The sequence below is a fragment of the Mixophyes fleayi genome, chromosome 1 (genome assembly GCF_038048845.1).
Source record: "Mixophyes fleayi isolate aMixFle1 chromosome 1, aMixFle1.hap1, whole genome shotgun sequence".
NCBI classification, from domain to species: Eukaryota; Metazoa; Chordata; class Amphibia; order Anura; family Limnodynastidae; genus Mixophyes; species Mixophyes fleayi.
Genome location: NC_134402.1, coordinates 124,594,114 through 124,612,502, shown reverse-complemented (window position 1 = coordinate 124,612,502; position 18,389 = coordinate 124,594,114). Strand labels below are relative to the sequence as shown.

At 42.5% G+C, this 18,389-nt stretch overlaps 1 protein-coding gene across 1 annotated transcript in view; it reads left to right on the top strand.

Annotated features, from left to right (window-relative positions):
• Nucleotides 1-1,968: 1,968 nt before the first annotated feature.
• Nucleotides 1,969-18,389, top strand: part of ADAD1 (adenosine deaminase domain containing 1) — a 59,829-nt gene continuing 43,408 nt past the window's right edge. The window contains exons 1-2 of the mRNA XM_075200217.1: nucleotides 1,969-2,060; nucleotides 17,038-17,211. Of these exons, the coding sequence (XP_075056318.1) occupies nucleotides 17,043-17,211 (169 nt within the window). The 5' untranslated portion in view covers nucleotides 1,969-2,060; nucleotides 17,038-17,042. The remainder of the gene's footprint in view (nucleotides 2,061-17,037; nucleotides 17,212-18,389) is intronic.

Genomic DNA, 18,389 nt, shown 5'->3' with positions numbered 1-18,389 from the left:
TGCAATATCAGACCTAACAGCCGTTTATTGTGTGATTGGCACGTTAATTGGTTGAAAAACCTGTAGTGTGTACCCAGCTTTAGAGTCCCTTTAACGATCTTTCTCAAATATGGAGAAGCCTATGCTGCTGACTACATTCTCCCTAAGCAACTCAGATTTTTGTAACAATATGATATTGTTCAATGCCAAGTACTTCACTGTTATTGCTTTGTGAAAGTATGATGCATTTTTTTATGCAATAATTTGGATTGAAACGTTGTTTGGATAAATTGGAGGCATGGTCTAAATGCCTGATTTATTGTTAAGTTAACTGTATCCCCTACTCTACTTTGATAAAAATCCCTGCCTTTGTTTACCAAGTGTATTTTCAAACCTATGACTGAGGGCCACAGTTAAGAAACTCAGGCCAAATGAATGTTGGATGATATAATGTGAATGTCACACACATAAACACAGACACAAACATACATGTCACAAAGAAATAATGGTCACCTCAAAACTTCACAAATGTTGCTAAACCCCCAATATTTGTCCTGCCAACACCTGCGTATCGTAACTTAGTTCTGTCCTAAGGGTTTGTGCACATTGATACAGTGTACACATGATGGCTAAGCGGTTAGCACTTCTGCCTCACAGTGCTGGGGTCATGAGTTCAATTCCTGACCATGGCCTTATCTGTGTGGAGTTTGTATGTTCCCCGTGTTTGCGTGGGTTTCCTCCGTGTATTGACCCTAGTCTCTATGTCTGTGTGTTAGGTAATTTAGGGGCATATTTAAGAAAAAACGGTATTGCACTATCGTGCACTTACCGTGTAATTTGGTCCAGAAAGTGTCCAACGCAAATTTATTAAAGTCCCATCGCACTGATGACTGATGAAAATGACTGCTTTTCACTTCAGATCGTTTTTGCGAGCAGTCACCATACAACAGTATGGTGACTGCTCCTGGCCGCAATCTAACAAGTCCCGAAAAAACATTTTTTTCGGGAACTTGTCATGTTAATGTACGCGCTGGCTTACATCATCGGAATTGAAGAAATCTAACGCTGTCAGCTCTGCTCCGAAGAGCTGTCGTTGCAGAGACAGAGAGCGGGTCTGTGTGTTCTTGGAACTGGACATGCGCAATTGAAGAGTGAAGAGAGGAGCCGGAAACAGCACTTCCGAAGAGGGGGGTAAGTATGATTTTTTTTTTATCACTGAAACAGCAGTTTTTCGGAACTGCTGTTTCTGTGCAGGGCTGTACATAAATGTGAGAAATAGTTCAATCCTTATCATTGCGATAAGGATTGAAAACTACTTTTCACTTTATGTGAATATTGATAAATGTGCCCCTTAGACTGTAAGCTCCAATGGGGGAGGGGCTGATGTGAATGAGGTCTCTGTAAAGTGCTGTGGAATTAGTGGCGCTATATAAATAAATGGTGATGATAATAAGATTTTGCATGTGGATTGCATAGTACATTTGTCCCTAGAAAGCTATCCAGTCAAATGGTTAAATACTAAATTGCTCAACCTGCTTTATCAGTAATGGACATAGCAGTCTTATGCATTTAAATCTAGCTTCAACATTCCCCACACAATATTAACCTATATACAGAACTGCACACGGCGGTGGACATGGGTGAAGCATTTTTTTACTGTTTATTATCATTTACTTTCATGAACAAATTAAATTGGCCTCGGTGAATTGATGTAAATGGTTTGTCCTACACTGGTTAATAAAATGTACCAAGGTATCCGTAGCAAACACAGGATAAATCACATATATCTTAGATTAAATAGGCCAAGTTGACGTATTTATACCGAGGAACTTTGTACTGTTTAGTTGGAAAAAAAAAACAATCAGTGGCGTTATCAGGGATAAATGCTGAAATATGGGGAAATACCTGGGCATTCAGGACTATTTCCTGTGTACAGACACCAAAAAAACGCTACTCGGCCAACGTTGACTACATCACGTGAGCAGATGCCCTGCAGTGATTGGCGGAGCGCCCCGCTCAGTGTCTAGGTCTGTGTTGAGGAGCGGCGGTTGAAAGGAGCTGCGTGGAGGCTGCACAGGGCGGTAATGTTATTTCTCTGTGGCTGTTCGTCTCGTCGTCTGCTGTTAGTTTACTGTGTTTACATCCTTTTCTCTCCGAACTGTGTGTACATAATCCGGTCCGGTCGTTGTGTAAGTGCATAACCTGGGAAAATCGTGCGTTGTGGACAGACGGTGGAGGGATCCTGCACTGCCTACATTGGTTATAAAGGACGTCTCCACATACACCTGTCATTGTATTTGCCCAGGGTTGTTACGTGTGGCTGTACAGCTGTGGTTAAACTGCACGTTCTATCGTGCTCATACCACTGACCATTGAACCACTGACTATTCAACCCCCTTTCATCTTAATAATCTGTTCTATAAATTATCAAATTGCTATTCCAGCAAGGTATTAAGTACTTTGATGTTTTTAAAACAGCCTTCTGCTCTATCAATGAATTGCTCAAATAACTGCAACTTTTAAGTTAAATGGGACGGTAAGAAGCACAGCATTATGGATGTGCTGGAATATTTAATATTGGGGCATCTATGTTGTGTCTTGGCCATCTTTCTTTATACATGTATTCCAAATTTTGCTGCTTTAAAAGTTAGCTGTCTCCATGCAATAGTTTAAATGACCTGTTTGGTAGATTAATGATGTAAATTAGCTAGCTGGGTTCGTGGGGGAGGGGGGATTCAATTCCAGGTGAAGGTCCATCAGAATATTATTGCTCACACCTTTATGAGGTTCAAGCAAAGACTTGTGATGTTAGCAACTGTATAGCCCAGGAATAGGCTCAGCTACACGTGCGAGGTTCCCACAAGATCTCTCACTGTGTTGAAATCCACCCCCTAAGGGGGAATTTAATTCCAGGTGAAGTCTCCTTAGAGCCTTGTGTAGTAAGATAAAACAAGGTGCAAGCAAAACTCAGTGATATGTTAGGTACAGTAATACTTATAGTAGGCACAGCTGCACATCGTATGAGGCTCTAGTCACTAGAGCCTCATACGATATGCAGTGGACCTCCCACTGCATTAAATTCCCCACTTGGGTTTATCAGCACTAGTGTGATAGGAACGTGGTGGATAAGCAGAGCCTCAAGACAGTCTACACCCTCCCAAAAGAGCCTGGGGAGGCGCACCCAAGACAGGTAGTCATGTAACTGGGGTGCAGTGTAGTCCGCCCTGGAGGCGTACAAGTTAGAATAGTAAGCTCGAAACACAATGGCAGTTTGTTCAGTCTGAAAATGGGTGGTTCATGACCAGTCAGAGATAACAGACACGATATTGTTTTGCAATTCCGTCCTGGCCAAATATGCCATGAGGCTACCATTCTTGTCCCCCTGTGTGTATGTAGAGTGCCTGGAGAAAAGAAGTCGGCGAGTAGATTTGTCAAGTAGGTAATTGGTCCAGTCCTTTTGCACATGTAGCCAAGTCAGCCTGTAAGCGGGTAGCTGCGTTAACAAATAGGTCTGTTCCAAATCATGACAGGCCTGTTCCAACCTAGATTCCGTCGCTCTAGAGAGCCACCTGGTTAACCAGAGTACCACGGAGAAATACCTTAAAGGCGTCCCAGATGACCATTGGTCTGACCGTGGTGGCATTGACTGAAAAGATCCCTTCCTGGTCTGCCACGAGGCCGCTACTCGAACCCCATAAGTGTAAGCCAAAATGGATTAAGTTTCCAAGATTTAATTCCAGCATCTGGGATAAGGGCAGTGACAAGCTGCACCGAGGAGTGGTCAGATATTCCTCTAGGGAGGTAGCCAATGTCTTTGACCAGAGGGGCCAGCCCAATAGAGATCAGGGCCAAGTCTATGCAGGAGAAATCATGGTGGGATGAAGAATAGCAAAAGAATGTTTCCTTAAGGTGAAAGCGAGCCCTCCAAATATCAATTAGACCCATATCTGCTAGGGACTCCCGCTCACTGCTGACGACATCTCCTACCACTTGTCAAGACTCTCATCCATGACCGCATTAAAGTCCCCCTTGCAAACCACTGGGGCATGCATTGAAAGTGTGATAAATTTGGAGGCCTTTTTTAGGACCTCTGAGTTGAAAGGTGGAGGGATGTACACAGCCAGGAGTAAAACTGGAGAATTATCTATCGGAGCTCTGGGAAATACATAGCGACCATAAGGGTCAAGCTTCACCTACAGCTCAAATCGGATTTTTTGTTCTCGCCAGAACAGACATCCCTCTTGAGTGCTTTGCCTATACAGAATGATAAACCCAACCCACCCAGGACTTTTTCAGAGCTAGGATACGACCCCACACCAAGTGAGTCTCCACCTGGCACGCCATGTCAGGGTTGTCTTTTTGGATCTTTTTACCTGGTCTTTAAGTACCTGGACATTCCAAGAGTGGAACATAAGTCCCCCAGTTCCCTCCCAAGGTGAACTCATAACTAATGCCAAGACACATAGTAACTAAACCCCCAACCAATGCTATAACTGGACACATACAGCAAGAAAGAATAGTTAAGAGCAGTGCACCTTAAAAAAGTACATTGTAAATAGTCAAAATTTGAAAACATGTAGTAATGCAAGAACACAATACATAGTAAGGCCAATCGCATCCAGTGTAAGACAAAAGATAATGAAGTGGCAAATAGTACATTCGGAACCATATCAAACATCCTTACCACTATCCCAATCCCCCCTAGATCTGAACCCCGCATACCTAGTAAAAAACTTATCCCATAACCAACCCCTAGCTAAACTAACAACTACTTGAGAACTATCTACTTCTAACTTGTAGCAAGGAGCCCTCCCAAAATGTAGTACTCACACACTTTATAGATAATATTTCTAGAAATCAAAGAATTTGCATTAGTATGGCATTTTCCCATCTCTTGGTAAGCAAGTTCTCTCTCCTAAACACAAGCTATAGCTATCAATATTAATTAATGTTCTCCGTCTCGCATGCTATCAGCCCGAGAACTGCCTTCCAGCCAATCAATCGCCTCCTTGGGTGTAGGGAAGATAGGTGTGCGGCCATCCGCCACCTCCCGCAGCCAAGCTGGAAATAACATAGCGTCCTGAAGTTGCAGGTATCGTTGTCTCCTCATGAATTCTACAAATTGGGATCTAGTTTTTTTAGACCTCGAGTGCATAATTAGGGAAAATTGATACAGGATTATTTTCATATTGTAGTGAATCCCTGGTCTGGGCTAGTCGAAGTACAGTATCCCTGCCTCGATAGTGAAGCAGTTTGGCTATAAATGTCCGTGCGGAGCACCTGATTGAGGAGGACGGCAGTGGGTCCGCTCCACCGCAAACTGCGCAACAGGCCTAGTAGTGTCTTCTAACGTAGATATCCGCTGTTCAGCCTTGCCAACTCGTTCCCTCATTTTTTGCATGTCCTGGCTAATAAGGGACAGGTCCACATGGACTGCCCCAATACGATCCTCGAGTCTCTTTTCTAACAAAGAAATGGCCATGAGTACTTGCTGAATAGAGGAAGACTCCTGCAGAAGGTGTAGGCGAGTCAACGAGCAGGGCCGGCAGTCTCCGAGCACCAGCCGCCTCCGTGGAAGTGGAGAAGCCGCAAGCATATTTTTAAAATTTTGCAGCCGCATTGGTCTTCACCATAACAATAGCGTCAGAATGTCACCGGTGCGATAGATCAATACAGAGTTTGTAAATAGGAGCACACTCACAATCCAAAGGAGTTTACAGAAGTGTAATAATAAGCTGGGTGGTGTTGTAGTAAAACACAAATTCAGTAGGGGGCACCACAGTTCCGTTCCCACAACCCAGAGGAACTTACAAGTAGAGGAAATAATAGCCTGCCAGAGAGCATAATATCAAAAGTCACTTGGCCAGCAGATTCACACTAATCCTATAGATGGCAGTGTAACACCTGTATACCAAGAAAGTCAGCCAGCATTCAAACTAATACTCCATAATTATATTCCCAGGCCACTGGCAGGATGGTAATAGAGTTCCAAGGATCACTGTCGGAGGGGGAATGACAGCTCCTCCGGTAGGGAGGGGCTGTCAGATCGTTCTGAGTCAAGGATCACACTTGGAAAGCAAGCTTGTAGGGAGGGATTTATGGTTATGTTGTCAATAGAAATGTCAGGTAGGTAACATCTGTTGGTGGGTGGAAATATTATTGACTGTTTTTGAAGGATAGAGTTTTTTGTTGGTAAGAGGACATCCAAGATGAAATGGCAGAAAGACAGTCAGTAATGGGGGACAACACAGATGGTGAGAGATCAGGAGAGGATTTGGGTATCATCCGCATAGAGAAGATGCTGAAATCCAAAGGAGCTTATAAGGTTTCCGAGAGAAGTGGTATAGATAGAGAATAGCAGAGGATGTAGCACTGAGTTTTGTGGTACTCCAACTGATAAAGGAAGCGGAGCAGAGGTGGATACAGAGAATATAACACTGAAAGAGCGATTAGAAAGGTAGGATGAGAAACAGGATAGGACAGTGTCTTGAAGGCCCAGGGATTGCAGCGTTTGTATGAGAAGAGAGTGGTCAACTCTGTCAGATATCCAGAAGAGAAGAGAATTATAAGAGAGTAATGACCTTTAATTTTAACAGTGATCAAATAATTGGCAACCTTTGTCAACACCGTTTCTGTGGAGTGTTGAGAACTAAGGCCTGACTGAAGAGGTTCCAACAAGTTGTTTGCATAAAACAAGTGTGTGAGGCAAGTGTAGGCAAGCCTCTCTAGAAGCTTGGAGGGGCATGGGACAGTAATCTGTTTGTTTTTTTTCAGAATAGGAGTAATCACTGTGTGCTTGTATAATTACAGGAAAATACCAGTAGAGAGAGATTACAGATTTTAGTTGGATGTGAAATGAGCACAGGAGAGAGGGATCTACCGATTTGTGAGGGTATAGGATCAAGAGGATAGGAAGATATAAGAGTAGATACTTCATATTCATTTTGTGGGATCAAATAAAGAGAGGGTTTAAGAGGGTGATGGGAAGGAATTGAGCTGATTGCTTGTCGAGGAGGATGATACCATTCCTAGCCTGGTCTTATCAATCTTGTCCTTGAAGTAGGATGCAAGATCCTGGGCACTTGCTGTAGTCTGAGGGTTTGGGGTGGTAGCATTGAGAAGAGATGTAAATGTGTTTAAAATGGGGGTTTAGAGTTAGAAGCCTGAGCATAGATGGGAGATTGGAAGTATGTTTGTTTTGCAATGTCCAAAGCATTTCGCTAAGAGTGGTAGAAGTATATGTGAAGAAATCATTAGAGGTACAAGATTTATGCCAGTGACGTTCTCTTTACGGGGAAGTTTTTGAAGATTTTCATGTTGCTTTAGTGTGCCATGGCTGACATTGAAGTCGACGTCTAGTATAAATATTCGCTGGAACCACTTGATCGAGGGCTGTTACCTGGGTTTGGTTTGGTTTGTGGCCATATCAGGGAGAGTGTAGACATTTGGGAGAGAATGTGTTTGAGAGAGGTAGAAAACTGTTCAAGATGATTAATTGAGTTAAGATTTCTGCTTTAATGAGGAGGCTTGATAGAGTTTTAAGCAGAGGTTAAAGTAGTGGAGGGGGGGGCATGTAGCTGACAAGGTGATGATCCGAGAGAGTGTGTTAAGGAAATCAGAAATGGAGCATAGTCTAGAGCAGGGGTTGGCAACCTTTTTCTATCAGAGTGCCGGCTAAAATCTAGTGAAGCCCAGGTGTGCCAGTTGGGTGTGATTATTTATATATATATATATATATATATATATATAACACATACACACATACACACATACATGGCTGCCTAGAGAAATTCATGGCCCCAGTACAGCAACTTCTTGTGTCCCCCCTTATCGTCAAGCATGGGAAAAAAAATGTTGTGCCGCCGCGGAGCCCGCATGCTGTAATCACACTTGCCCCCCCTCTGGCCAGCACCTTTAGTCACACATGCCCCCTCTCCAGCACACCTTCTTCTTACCTTATTCTCCACTGCACAGCATGGGAAGATATCCAGCAACCCGCCGAGTACCATGTGACCACTGCAGTCACATGACCTGGCATCTGAAGATACCTGAGCTGAAGGGGATTTAGCCACTACTGATCCCCCCTGCACTCAATAAAAAAAAAAAAAAGTACTTTTAAAATAAATTTATTTTCAAAGATAGGTCTCCAGTGGGGACTCGGGCCACCAAGCAGGCCCGGGCAATTTGTAGCCGCCCCCTTCCCTCTCGGATAGATATATGTGTATATATATATATATATATATATGTGTGTATATATATTTAGGTCTCATTTTATGAGGCTAATATCATATTAACAGTAAGGGACAAGCAAAAAAAAACGTTATGCCGCACAGTAGTGCCCCAGTTCACATCATACCTCATAATTGTGTCCCCAATTCATCTTATGCCTCATAGTTGTGCCCACAATTCATACTTTGCCACAGTTGCCCCAGAAACACATAGTATGCCACAGTTGCCCCCAGAAACACATAGTATGCCACAGTTGCCCCCAGAAATATATAGCATGCCACAGTTGCCCCCAGAAATATATAGCATGCCACAGTTGCCCCCAGAAATATATAGCATGCCACAGTTGCCCCCAGAAATATATAGCATGCCACAGTTGCCCCCAGAAATATATAGCATGCCACAGTTGCCCCCAGAAATATATAGCATGCCACAGTTGCCCCCAGAAATATATAGCATGCCACAGTTGCCCCCAGAAATATATAGCATGCCACAGTTGCCCCCAGAAATATATAGCATGCCACAGTTGCCCCCAGAAATATATAGCATGCCACAGTTGCCCCCAGAAATATATAGCATGCCACAGTTGCCCCCAGAAATATATAGCATGCCACAGTTGCCCCCAGAAATATATAGCATGCCACAGTTGCCCCCAGAAATATATAGCATGCCACAGTTGCCTCCAGAAACACGAAGCATGCCACAGTTGCCCCCAGAAACACGAAGCATGCCACAGTTGCCCCCAGAAACACGAAGCATGCCACAGTTGCCCCCAGAAACACGAAGCATGCCACAGTTGCCCCCAGAAACACGAAGCATGCCACAGTTGCCCCCAGAAACACGAAGCATGCCACAGTTGCCCCCAGAAACACGAAGCATGCCACAGTTGCCCCCAGAAACACGAAGCATGCCACAGTTGCCCCCAGAAACACGAAGCATGCCACAGATGCCCCCAGAAACACGAAGCATGCCACAGTTGCCCCCAGAAACACGAAGCATGCCACAGTTGCCCCCAGAAACACGAAGCATGCCACAGTTGCCCCCAGAAACACGAAGCATGCCACAGTTGCCCCCAGAAACACGAAGCATGCCACAGTTGCCCCCAGAAACACGAAGCATGCCACAGTTGCCCCCAGAAACACGAAGCATGCCACAGTTGCCCCCAGAAACACGAAGCATGCCACAGTTGCCCCCAGAAACACGAAGCATGCCACAGTTGCCCCCAGAAACACGAAGCATGCCACAGTTGCCCCCAGAAACACGAAGCATGCCACAGTTGCCCCCAGAAACACGAAGCATGCCACAGTTGCCCCCAGAAACACGAAGCATGCCACAGTTGCCCCCAGAAACACGAAGCATGCCACAGTTGCCCCCAGAAACACGAAGCATGCCACAGTTGCCCCCAGAAACACGAAGCATGCCACAGTTGCCCCCAGAAACACGAAGCATGCCACAGTTGCCCCCAGAAACACGAAGCATGCCACAGTTGCCCCCAGAAACACGAAGCATGCCACAGTTGCCCCCAGAAACACGAAGCATGCCACAGTTGCCCCCAGAAACACGAAGCATGCCACAGTTGCCCCCAGAAACACGAAGCATGCCACAGTTGCCCCCAGAAACACGAAGCATGCCACAGTTGCCCCCAGAAACACGAAGCATGCCACAGTTGCCCCCAGAAACACGAAGCATGCCACAGTTGCCCCCAGAAACACGAAGCATGCCACAGTTGCCCCCAGAAACACGAAGCATGCCACAGTTGCCCCCAGAAACACGAAGCATGCCACAGTTGCCCCCAGAAACACGAAGCATGCCACAGTTGCCCCCAGAAACACGAAGCATGCCACAGTTGCCCCCAGAAACACGAAGCATGCCACAGTTGCCCCCACAAATAGATAGTATGCCACAGTTGCCCCCACAAATACATAGTATGTCAAGTATATGTGCCCCTCAATTTGCTGCTCTTACTTACCTTTGTAGACTCGTCTTTCTCCAGAAACCTGGGTGGGAGCTGCTTCAGTAAAGCAGAAGCTCCGTTTCGGCCATCATCGGCTGCTTTACTGAAGCAGCTTCAGCGTCGGCGTGCCAGACAAAGTGGTCGGCGTGCCACGTCTGGCACGCGTGCCGGGGGTTGCCGACCCCTGGTCTAGAGAAATTAAGATCAAGGCAGTGACCATCCTGATGAGTAAAGGATTCAGCCACTGGGAGAGGTTGAGGGAGGAGGTTTAAAGTAGCATTGGAACGTGGATTAACAATGGGGATGTTGAAATCACCCAGGATGATGGTGGGGATGTCAGAAGATAAGAAGTAAGGAAGCTATGCAGAGAAATCCTCAAGAAATTGTTGTTGCACTCCAGCGGAGTGATAGATCACAGCAACACGCATAGAAAATGGATTAAAAATATGAATAGCATCCAACCCACCTCTTTGTCTAGGGATGTGGGCGAAATGGCCAACATGTGAAAGGGCTACATTGTCCGTGTCAGAGGCAGTGTCTGATTGTGTAAGCCGGGTTTCAGTTATTGCCAGAAGGTTGAGATTATTGGAGAGGAAGAAGTCATGTATGGAGGTGCGTTTGTTACAAACAGAACGTGCACTTCAAAGGGCACATTTAAAGGACTGGAAGAGAAGGGATGACAGGTGTGATGCATATCAGGTTTTCTGGACTGCAATAGTGTTCTGACATGTCAATTGGAGGAGTGTGGGGGACTTGGATTAGGTGATATATCACCAGCTAATAGAAGCAGAGAGAGAAAGATAGGTAAGATGATAGTTAAATATGTGCACATTGGTTGCTATATTCAACATCTCCACTTTTCAAACTCTCCAGAAACTCGCAGCTTGATACATTTACTGCTTAGTCTTTGAAGTTTTCAACCAGTTTGTCATTTAAAATTTTGTGGAGTATCTTGGATAAATATGTAGTGGACCCATTGTCCACACACAAAACTAGGGAAGGAGACGGAAGATAATCGCGCAGCTTTCTTAGTCAGACAAGTTTCATATAATGGCTGGGCTTTGTATTGTATATGTTTAGGACTCCAAAGGTCTAGCCCAGCCTCCTTGATTTTTCCCTGTCAATGGCTTTCCCCCCACTCCCCGACTTGCCTCTTTAATATATTAGTTTCAAGGAAATGATCTAACCTAGACAAACCTTTCCACACACTGTCGATTTTCCCATAGAGACCTGCCTTTTGTGGCAACTTGTATTGTGGTGATCCTCTTGCAAGTTGTCTTGAATATACAGAATAAATCTGGTAACATTGAGGACATGGCCTTGGATCTCGTGAGATCACTGGTGAGGCCTCGGCTAATGCAGATTTAGTTTATATTGTACTTTCAGTTCTTAGGCAGCAGATGACACATCCAAAATGTCTTTTATCAGTGTTGCCTTTTTCGGGGAATGCATTTCTTCTGACTGAACTGGAAAATATTTCAACACAATAGGTATGAGCATTTAATTCCTACCCTGGAATTAATACTAAGTGGAGGGTTAATACTGAATGGGTACCTATTGGTCCTCTCTGGGAAAGCAGGTGTGGGTGTGGACAACCCTCTTAGGTCTTGATAGATATGGTGGCAGAAGTACAGTCCAAGAAGAGGTACTTTCCGACACACAAACATGATGCCAAGTTCTCCTCTCTACCTGTTGGACCCTGTGGGCATGGGTGATTTTTGATCATCTTCTGATTGTCACCAACTCCTGACCACTGTGTCCAGTCTCCTGTGGTCTCAATATATATTGCAAGCCAGGTGTATCTGATATCTTTGATGGGGCTAACCCCCAAAACACAGTGTGTATATCTGTATGGTACTATAACTCCAGAACAGTCAGGGGTTCTACTACAACCTTTTTCTTTCCTTGAAGTCACTCAGGTCAGTAATTCAGATGGTGAGGGAAGGGGAATTCCTGGTGGCTTTGGACATTAAGAATGCATACCTCCACATCCCTATTAGGAGAACTTGTTTTGGTTACAAAGCGTTTCACATTTCCAGATTCCTCGGCTTTCCTTCAGCCTCTCGTTGGCCCATGTGTTTTTACAAAAGTCATGGTCTCTATGGTGGCCCTTCTGAGCCACCAGTGATTCATAATCATGCCATATATGCATGACATTCATAACACTTAACCCAGGAAACTTGCACTACATCATCTTCAACTGGCTTTCCAGAAAGACATGCCTTGATTATAAGTAGGCCAATGCCTTTCCTGTTCCCATTGACCTCTATGGTTTTCTTGAAGCCATAGAGACCATCCTGCTTGTTAAAGTCTTGGCACTTTGGGCCAATAAATATTGTGCTCATAAACTACTTCTCTTCTCATGCTAAATGGTCACAGTCCTAATGGAAAATGTCACTGCTTTGGCCTAGTTAAACCTTCACACAAGCACTCACAGTTCTCAGGCCATGTAAGAAACATTACAATTCTACGATGAGAGGAACAGTGTGTTTATGGTATTTCATAAAACCTACATGACTGGAGTGGACTTGTGAGTCAGTTTTATCCTAAGGTATTTCAAGAGCTTTTGGTGGTATTGGGACCTCTGGAGATATTTTTTTTGTCTTAAGCACAAGCTGCAGCGTACTAAGACACTGCCGCCCACCCCAAACCGCACTTCACCAACGCTTTCTCAAGGGATCAACAACTTGATTCCTTGAGAAACCATTGGCGAAACAACTGTGAATCAGGCTGGTCAATAAATATAGTGTTTAGACAGTTTGTCAAACTGGCTCCTATAAGGCAGATATCTATTCGCTATCTCAATATCAGAATGTAGTGTAAGGAGTACATAACTTATTGTTGGAGAGAGCTGTGTGCACTGTCATTAAGAGTGATTAATGACACCTCAGTTGGAGATAAGATATCCCAGATAAAACCCAATAGAATTAACCTAGTATACTACCAGTCTGACAGAGAGGCAGAAAAAGTGTGACATTTTGTCTGCGTAAACTACAGAATGGGTCATTACAACTTATTCTGAACTTGCCAATTGACTGCCGTAACTTAGGAGATAAATGGTGATTAGGATACGATCTATGTGAGCTTTAACTGATGTCTCTTGGAATGTTGTGGTCTGCTTTAAGCAGATACACAGTTACAAATATAATGAAACTATTGTTGAATCATGTATAATGGCATGTAACATTTTAATAAAACAACCACAGACACCTAATGTGATATGAATGAATGTTTTGTTTGTAGGATAGACAGAGGCATTTGAATTTATGGTTATAATATTTTTGTTATCTGAATGATAACCATATCTAGATATACTAATCAATTTTTTTCATAAAGAGGAGGTCCCCTGTTGCACAATTGCAACATTTTAGACACTTTCTATTTTTTTCACTTTTTATCTTGCTATTATTTTAATAACATATTTCGCCACACACATAGATGAGATAGATGGTAAAGTTTTTGTTTTGCTTTTAAAATTAAATACAGTAAAGGTAGGATTTTATAGGTACCATAAGTGAGATTTAGTGTGACCCCGTTAGGAGAATTCCTTTTTTTCTTTTGAAGATATTCCTCACAGACTCAATTGGCATACCTCAGCAGATATACTTTCTTTACCTCAACAATTTCCTGTGTTCGTTGAAAGGGGTTTGGGTGCTGTTTATTGCCTCTGGCCTAGAAGGTTCAGGTACACCATTCTAATCAGACTGTCTGTCGATTGGCCCATTTTCCCTTCAGTCAGACCTGCCTTTTGACAATCCATTTTTTTCATCAGGACTTGACCATTCTTGGTTTAATAGAATGGCTTTGGAAGCCATCATTCACAGGTGAAAGAGTTTTGTCAAACCAGTTATTGGAATAATGCAAGGAACTTTATGCGAGAAAGTGTTTTTTCAACTGGAGTTCTTCTTTTCTTGGATGTTCCTTTAAGATGGCCTTGAGATCTGTGTTTTTTTCCAATATAGTTAGTCTTTCTGGAGTTTAGTCATTTTGGAAGTGAAATTTATTTTCCACAAGGAACTTGTCTTGCTCATCTGCTATTTCATGTTCCAATTCCTTCTCAAAATATATTACTAAAGGACCTGCAAGGTGTTTCCTTTGAGCTTTTGTGGTCCATCCCTTTTTCTTACTGTGAAGGTGACTTTTCTCCTTTCTATTGTTTCTGCTAGGTGTGTGAGTTATCAAACATGTTGCCTTTCCTGATGAGTATTACAAGGTTTTTATGACGGTCACTTTCTTTTAATTCGAAGTGGTTTCTAGGTTCCACATTTACAAAGAGCTTCTTGTGCCATCCTTTTCCCCTCATTATAGACACTACAATGAGGTGAAGCTTGTTTACAATGTACTTGGACCACTGGCTGCATGTTTGCATCTACAGGAGTTCTACAATACAGATTCCTTGTGCTTGCCATTTTTTTGCTAGTTGAGTTCCCTTTGTACCCCTGGCATGGGAACCCCACCGTTCTGCTAGTTGGGAATAGATGGTTAGTTTAAAAAAAAAATACCTTTTAAGGTGGAATTATTTTGTAACCTGCACATAGCTTTCAAACATTAATGTGAAGCATCTGTATCTTGTCCTGAGGGTAAAGGAGCTTATACTAGCAGATGGTTTGGCTGAGGAGTGAAAATTATATTTTACCCCTTAATTATCTTGCTGTTTTAACACTTTATGGGGAAATCATGTTTTGTTACAATGTTACACAGCAATCCCAGCACCTTAGTGTAGTATTGCAAATTGTGCACTATATAGATATCCTCATCATCAGTTATTTATATAGCTCAACTAATTCTGCAGAGCTGTACAGAAAACTCACTCACGCCTCATTGGAGCTTACACTCTAAATTCCCTAACATACATACACACAGAGAGAGAGACTATGGTCAATTTGATAGCAGCCAATTAACCTACTAGTATGTTTTTGGAGTGGTGGAGGAAACCGGAGTACCCGGAGGAAACCCACGCAAACACGGGGAGAACATACAAACTCCACACAGATAAGGCCTCTGTTCACTCCACCGTTTTTACTCAGACTGGCTTTATTTGACAACTTGTTTCCATGTATATTGCTGTACACATAAGTCACCATTAGCAGATGTAAATTTTTTTTTTTTAAATAAGCCAGCTCAGAAGATAGTCCATCCTTCTAAGACATTTTGAACAGCTTCTATCTAATATTTACATAAATTCTAAGGGGCGCAGATTGAATGCTAAAAACAATTACAGTGTAGTGTCCCAGAACGGCTGCGAGACACTATGCGGCAATTTTTTTTTTTTGTGTAAAAAGTGCGGCCGTGATGATCTCGGGAACATTGCGGCCAATTGAACCTGCCCCTTATTGTCTAAATAGTCTAATTACTATGTTAAAGCGACCACACTTAAATTGCTTTCAGTTGCTTAATATTTTATCCGTTGCAGAAGAGTTTTGTTGTTTTGACAAGAGTTATTGAGTTTTCACTGGTAAGTATTAACCTACGTCACGAACACGCTCCCAGCTGCCGTGACTTAGAGGTGTTTGCCATATGAGGTCACACGATTCCAGCCAGCAGTCTTTTTACCTATCACACAGGTTATAGACTTACTTGAATTGCCCCCAAACAGCGCTCACACCTCACACTTCAGATTTGCCACCACCTATTGAATACGGGCAATAGGACCCCAATATACTGTCCCACACTGGCTCACAAGGCTCCTAGCTGCTCACGGACTAGCAAGACCCACACCAGTAAGCAAAGGGTTAACTCTTCACACCTCCAGACTGTTACACAAATGTAAATACAAGCACGGACAGCTTGTTAATCAACTATATCAACAAATCACACACTGGCACCCAAGGGTTAACTTGGTCGAGCTATATTCTTCTTAACAGTCTAATATTGTAGATTTAATATACAAAAGTACAGGGCATACAGATATATATAAAAAAGTAATGAATAAACAATGAATAGATTGACATAACAAGCAAAACAGTTTAAAATAAAAAGGATTAGATTCAGAGAACAACTTACTTCGAAGTGGTATATTCTGGCCAAGGGATATTGGCTTGAAAGATGGACAGCTCATCAATGTGAATGATTTCCCAAAGTCTGACCCTTTGTTGTAACTGGTCTCCGTTTTTTAAAGACACTTCAATACCTGTCCCCGCCCCCAGTGGTTGTGTCTGATACTTTTTTCAATCCCTATTTGCATGTTGTCTGATTTACTACTCAATTCTACTATGTGACCTAACTTTTCTGCGTCACACAGACCCAATTTTATAATTAATAAATCCCTTATGACTTTGTCCATCTTTTGATACCAAACATGATGGAATGTTGAAAATATGACATACCTTTTCCAAACATATGTGATTTTAACTGTTCCCGGATACCACCCGTATCTGTCATTCACAACCCTGGTGTGATTTCTGCTCCTCCGTATGGAATGCCACCCGGATTTCCCAGAATATGAACTATGAAGACATTTTCCTTTTGAAGCTCATATTTCTATATACATGTATAGGCCTTCAAAATGCTGCCTTGGGCTGCAAGGATGTCCAGCTGTGACCGGTCCAAAGTCTATTCAGGAGTCCAAAAACTAGCTTATGCCAGGATATATCTCACAGCAAGAGCCCTTTGAAGCTGCTACAGGTGACATGGTTATCTTCTCACACTGGTTATGTGCAGAGCCATCAAATACACACATATAACAGGCTTTCTGTCTTCACATTTTACACTTTAGCTAAACTTATCAATGGATTCATTTGATACAACATATTTACACTGCAGTTATGATTTATCCCTTATAAATAACTACCGGTAAGTTCTCTATGTTCATGACAAGCTATATAAAAAGAGAGCTCACTCAGTGCAAATGGGTAATATTTATTTTTTCCATTTTACAGACAAAATGGCAGGCATTGGTTGCTGGAATCAACCGTCTAAGGTTCCCAGTTTTGCTCAGATACTAAAGAAAAATTTACCTAGTCAAGTTCCATGTCCTGCTGTAAGCAAAGCAACAACATTTTCACTATACAGTGAGCCACAAGATGGAGCTGCCAAAGTGACTCCAATTACAGGTACTCTTGCAATGTCCTACCATGGAGAATTTGTATTCTAATAACATAGGAATGTAAAATGGGGTCATAGGGTAAAAAAATCATTACCATATTCCATTCACACAAACATGAAAATCTCAACGGGCCTGCTTAAAAAGGAAAGTAAGACAAACCAAGCAATGCAAATTAGTTTATTATTTTGTACATAAGGAAAATACTGGCTGTTTTTTCATGTAGCACACACAAACTTGATAGCGTTATTTGTATACTGAAATTAAAACTTGATCTACGACGTGCCCTACCCCATTTATAAATGTGCCTCCTATGCAACAAGGTTTTGCCAAGGTGCAAAGTTACTCCTTTGTTTTTGCTCTACTTTCCTTAATGAGTCAGGCCCAACAGGTTTTAGGCAGTTCAAATTAAATAATTTTCCTAATTATCTATTTCAAACATTTTAAAATGTAACAATGTTTTCCTCTTAATCCTTCGTTCCCCTATACTCTACCTTTAGTTTATACCCTTACTCTATTGTTATTTGATGGATCAACAAATTGCTGTATTGCATTCATCCAGAATAGTCTGTCATTTCTGTGCTTTCCCAAATGCCAATTGTAGTCTGAATCCTGGAAGCAGGGAGGAAGATATTCATTCTTCTGCTACTGCTGTTCAGTGACTTTAAAACATATGGGTATATTTTCCCTTCTTGTAAAACAGAAGTGACCCTTCTCCACCTGTGATCTGTTAGGCATGGTAATCTCATGGTTAACACATAGTTATGTTCCTGTTTCTCATGCTTCTCTTGCCAAGGATACACACCTTAGTATGTACCTCGAAAAACAGGGTTTAGTCATTGTTTGGGGATTTCTTCTGGCATGCTTAACTGGTAAATTGTGCATAAGTCAGTCATTCCTGCAGAAAAGACTTAAATTCTGATTGACTTATTTCCAGTTGAGTTTAGCATATCATTCAAAAGACCTATGCGCATATGTATACAAGCCTGTTCTCTACTGCATAAAGGCTCAATTGAAAATGGCAGTAGATTTGTCTTGCACTATGTAGCTTACAGCCCTGGGTGAATAGATTTTGTAAGATGGTCTTGTGTGAATATGTAAACTATGTTTTAAGATATTAATGTATGCTAACACAACTTTAAAGGTGAGTATTTTTTTAAGATTCTTCAAAACACATTGGAGGACATA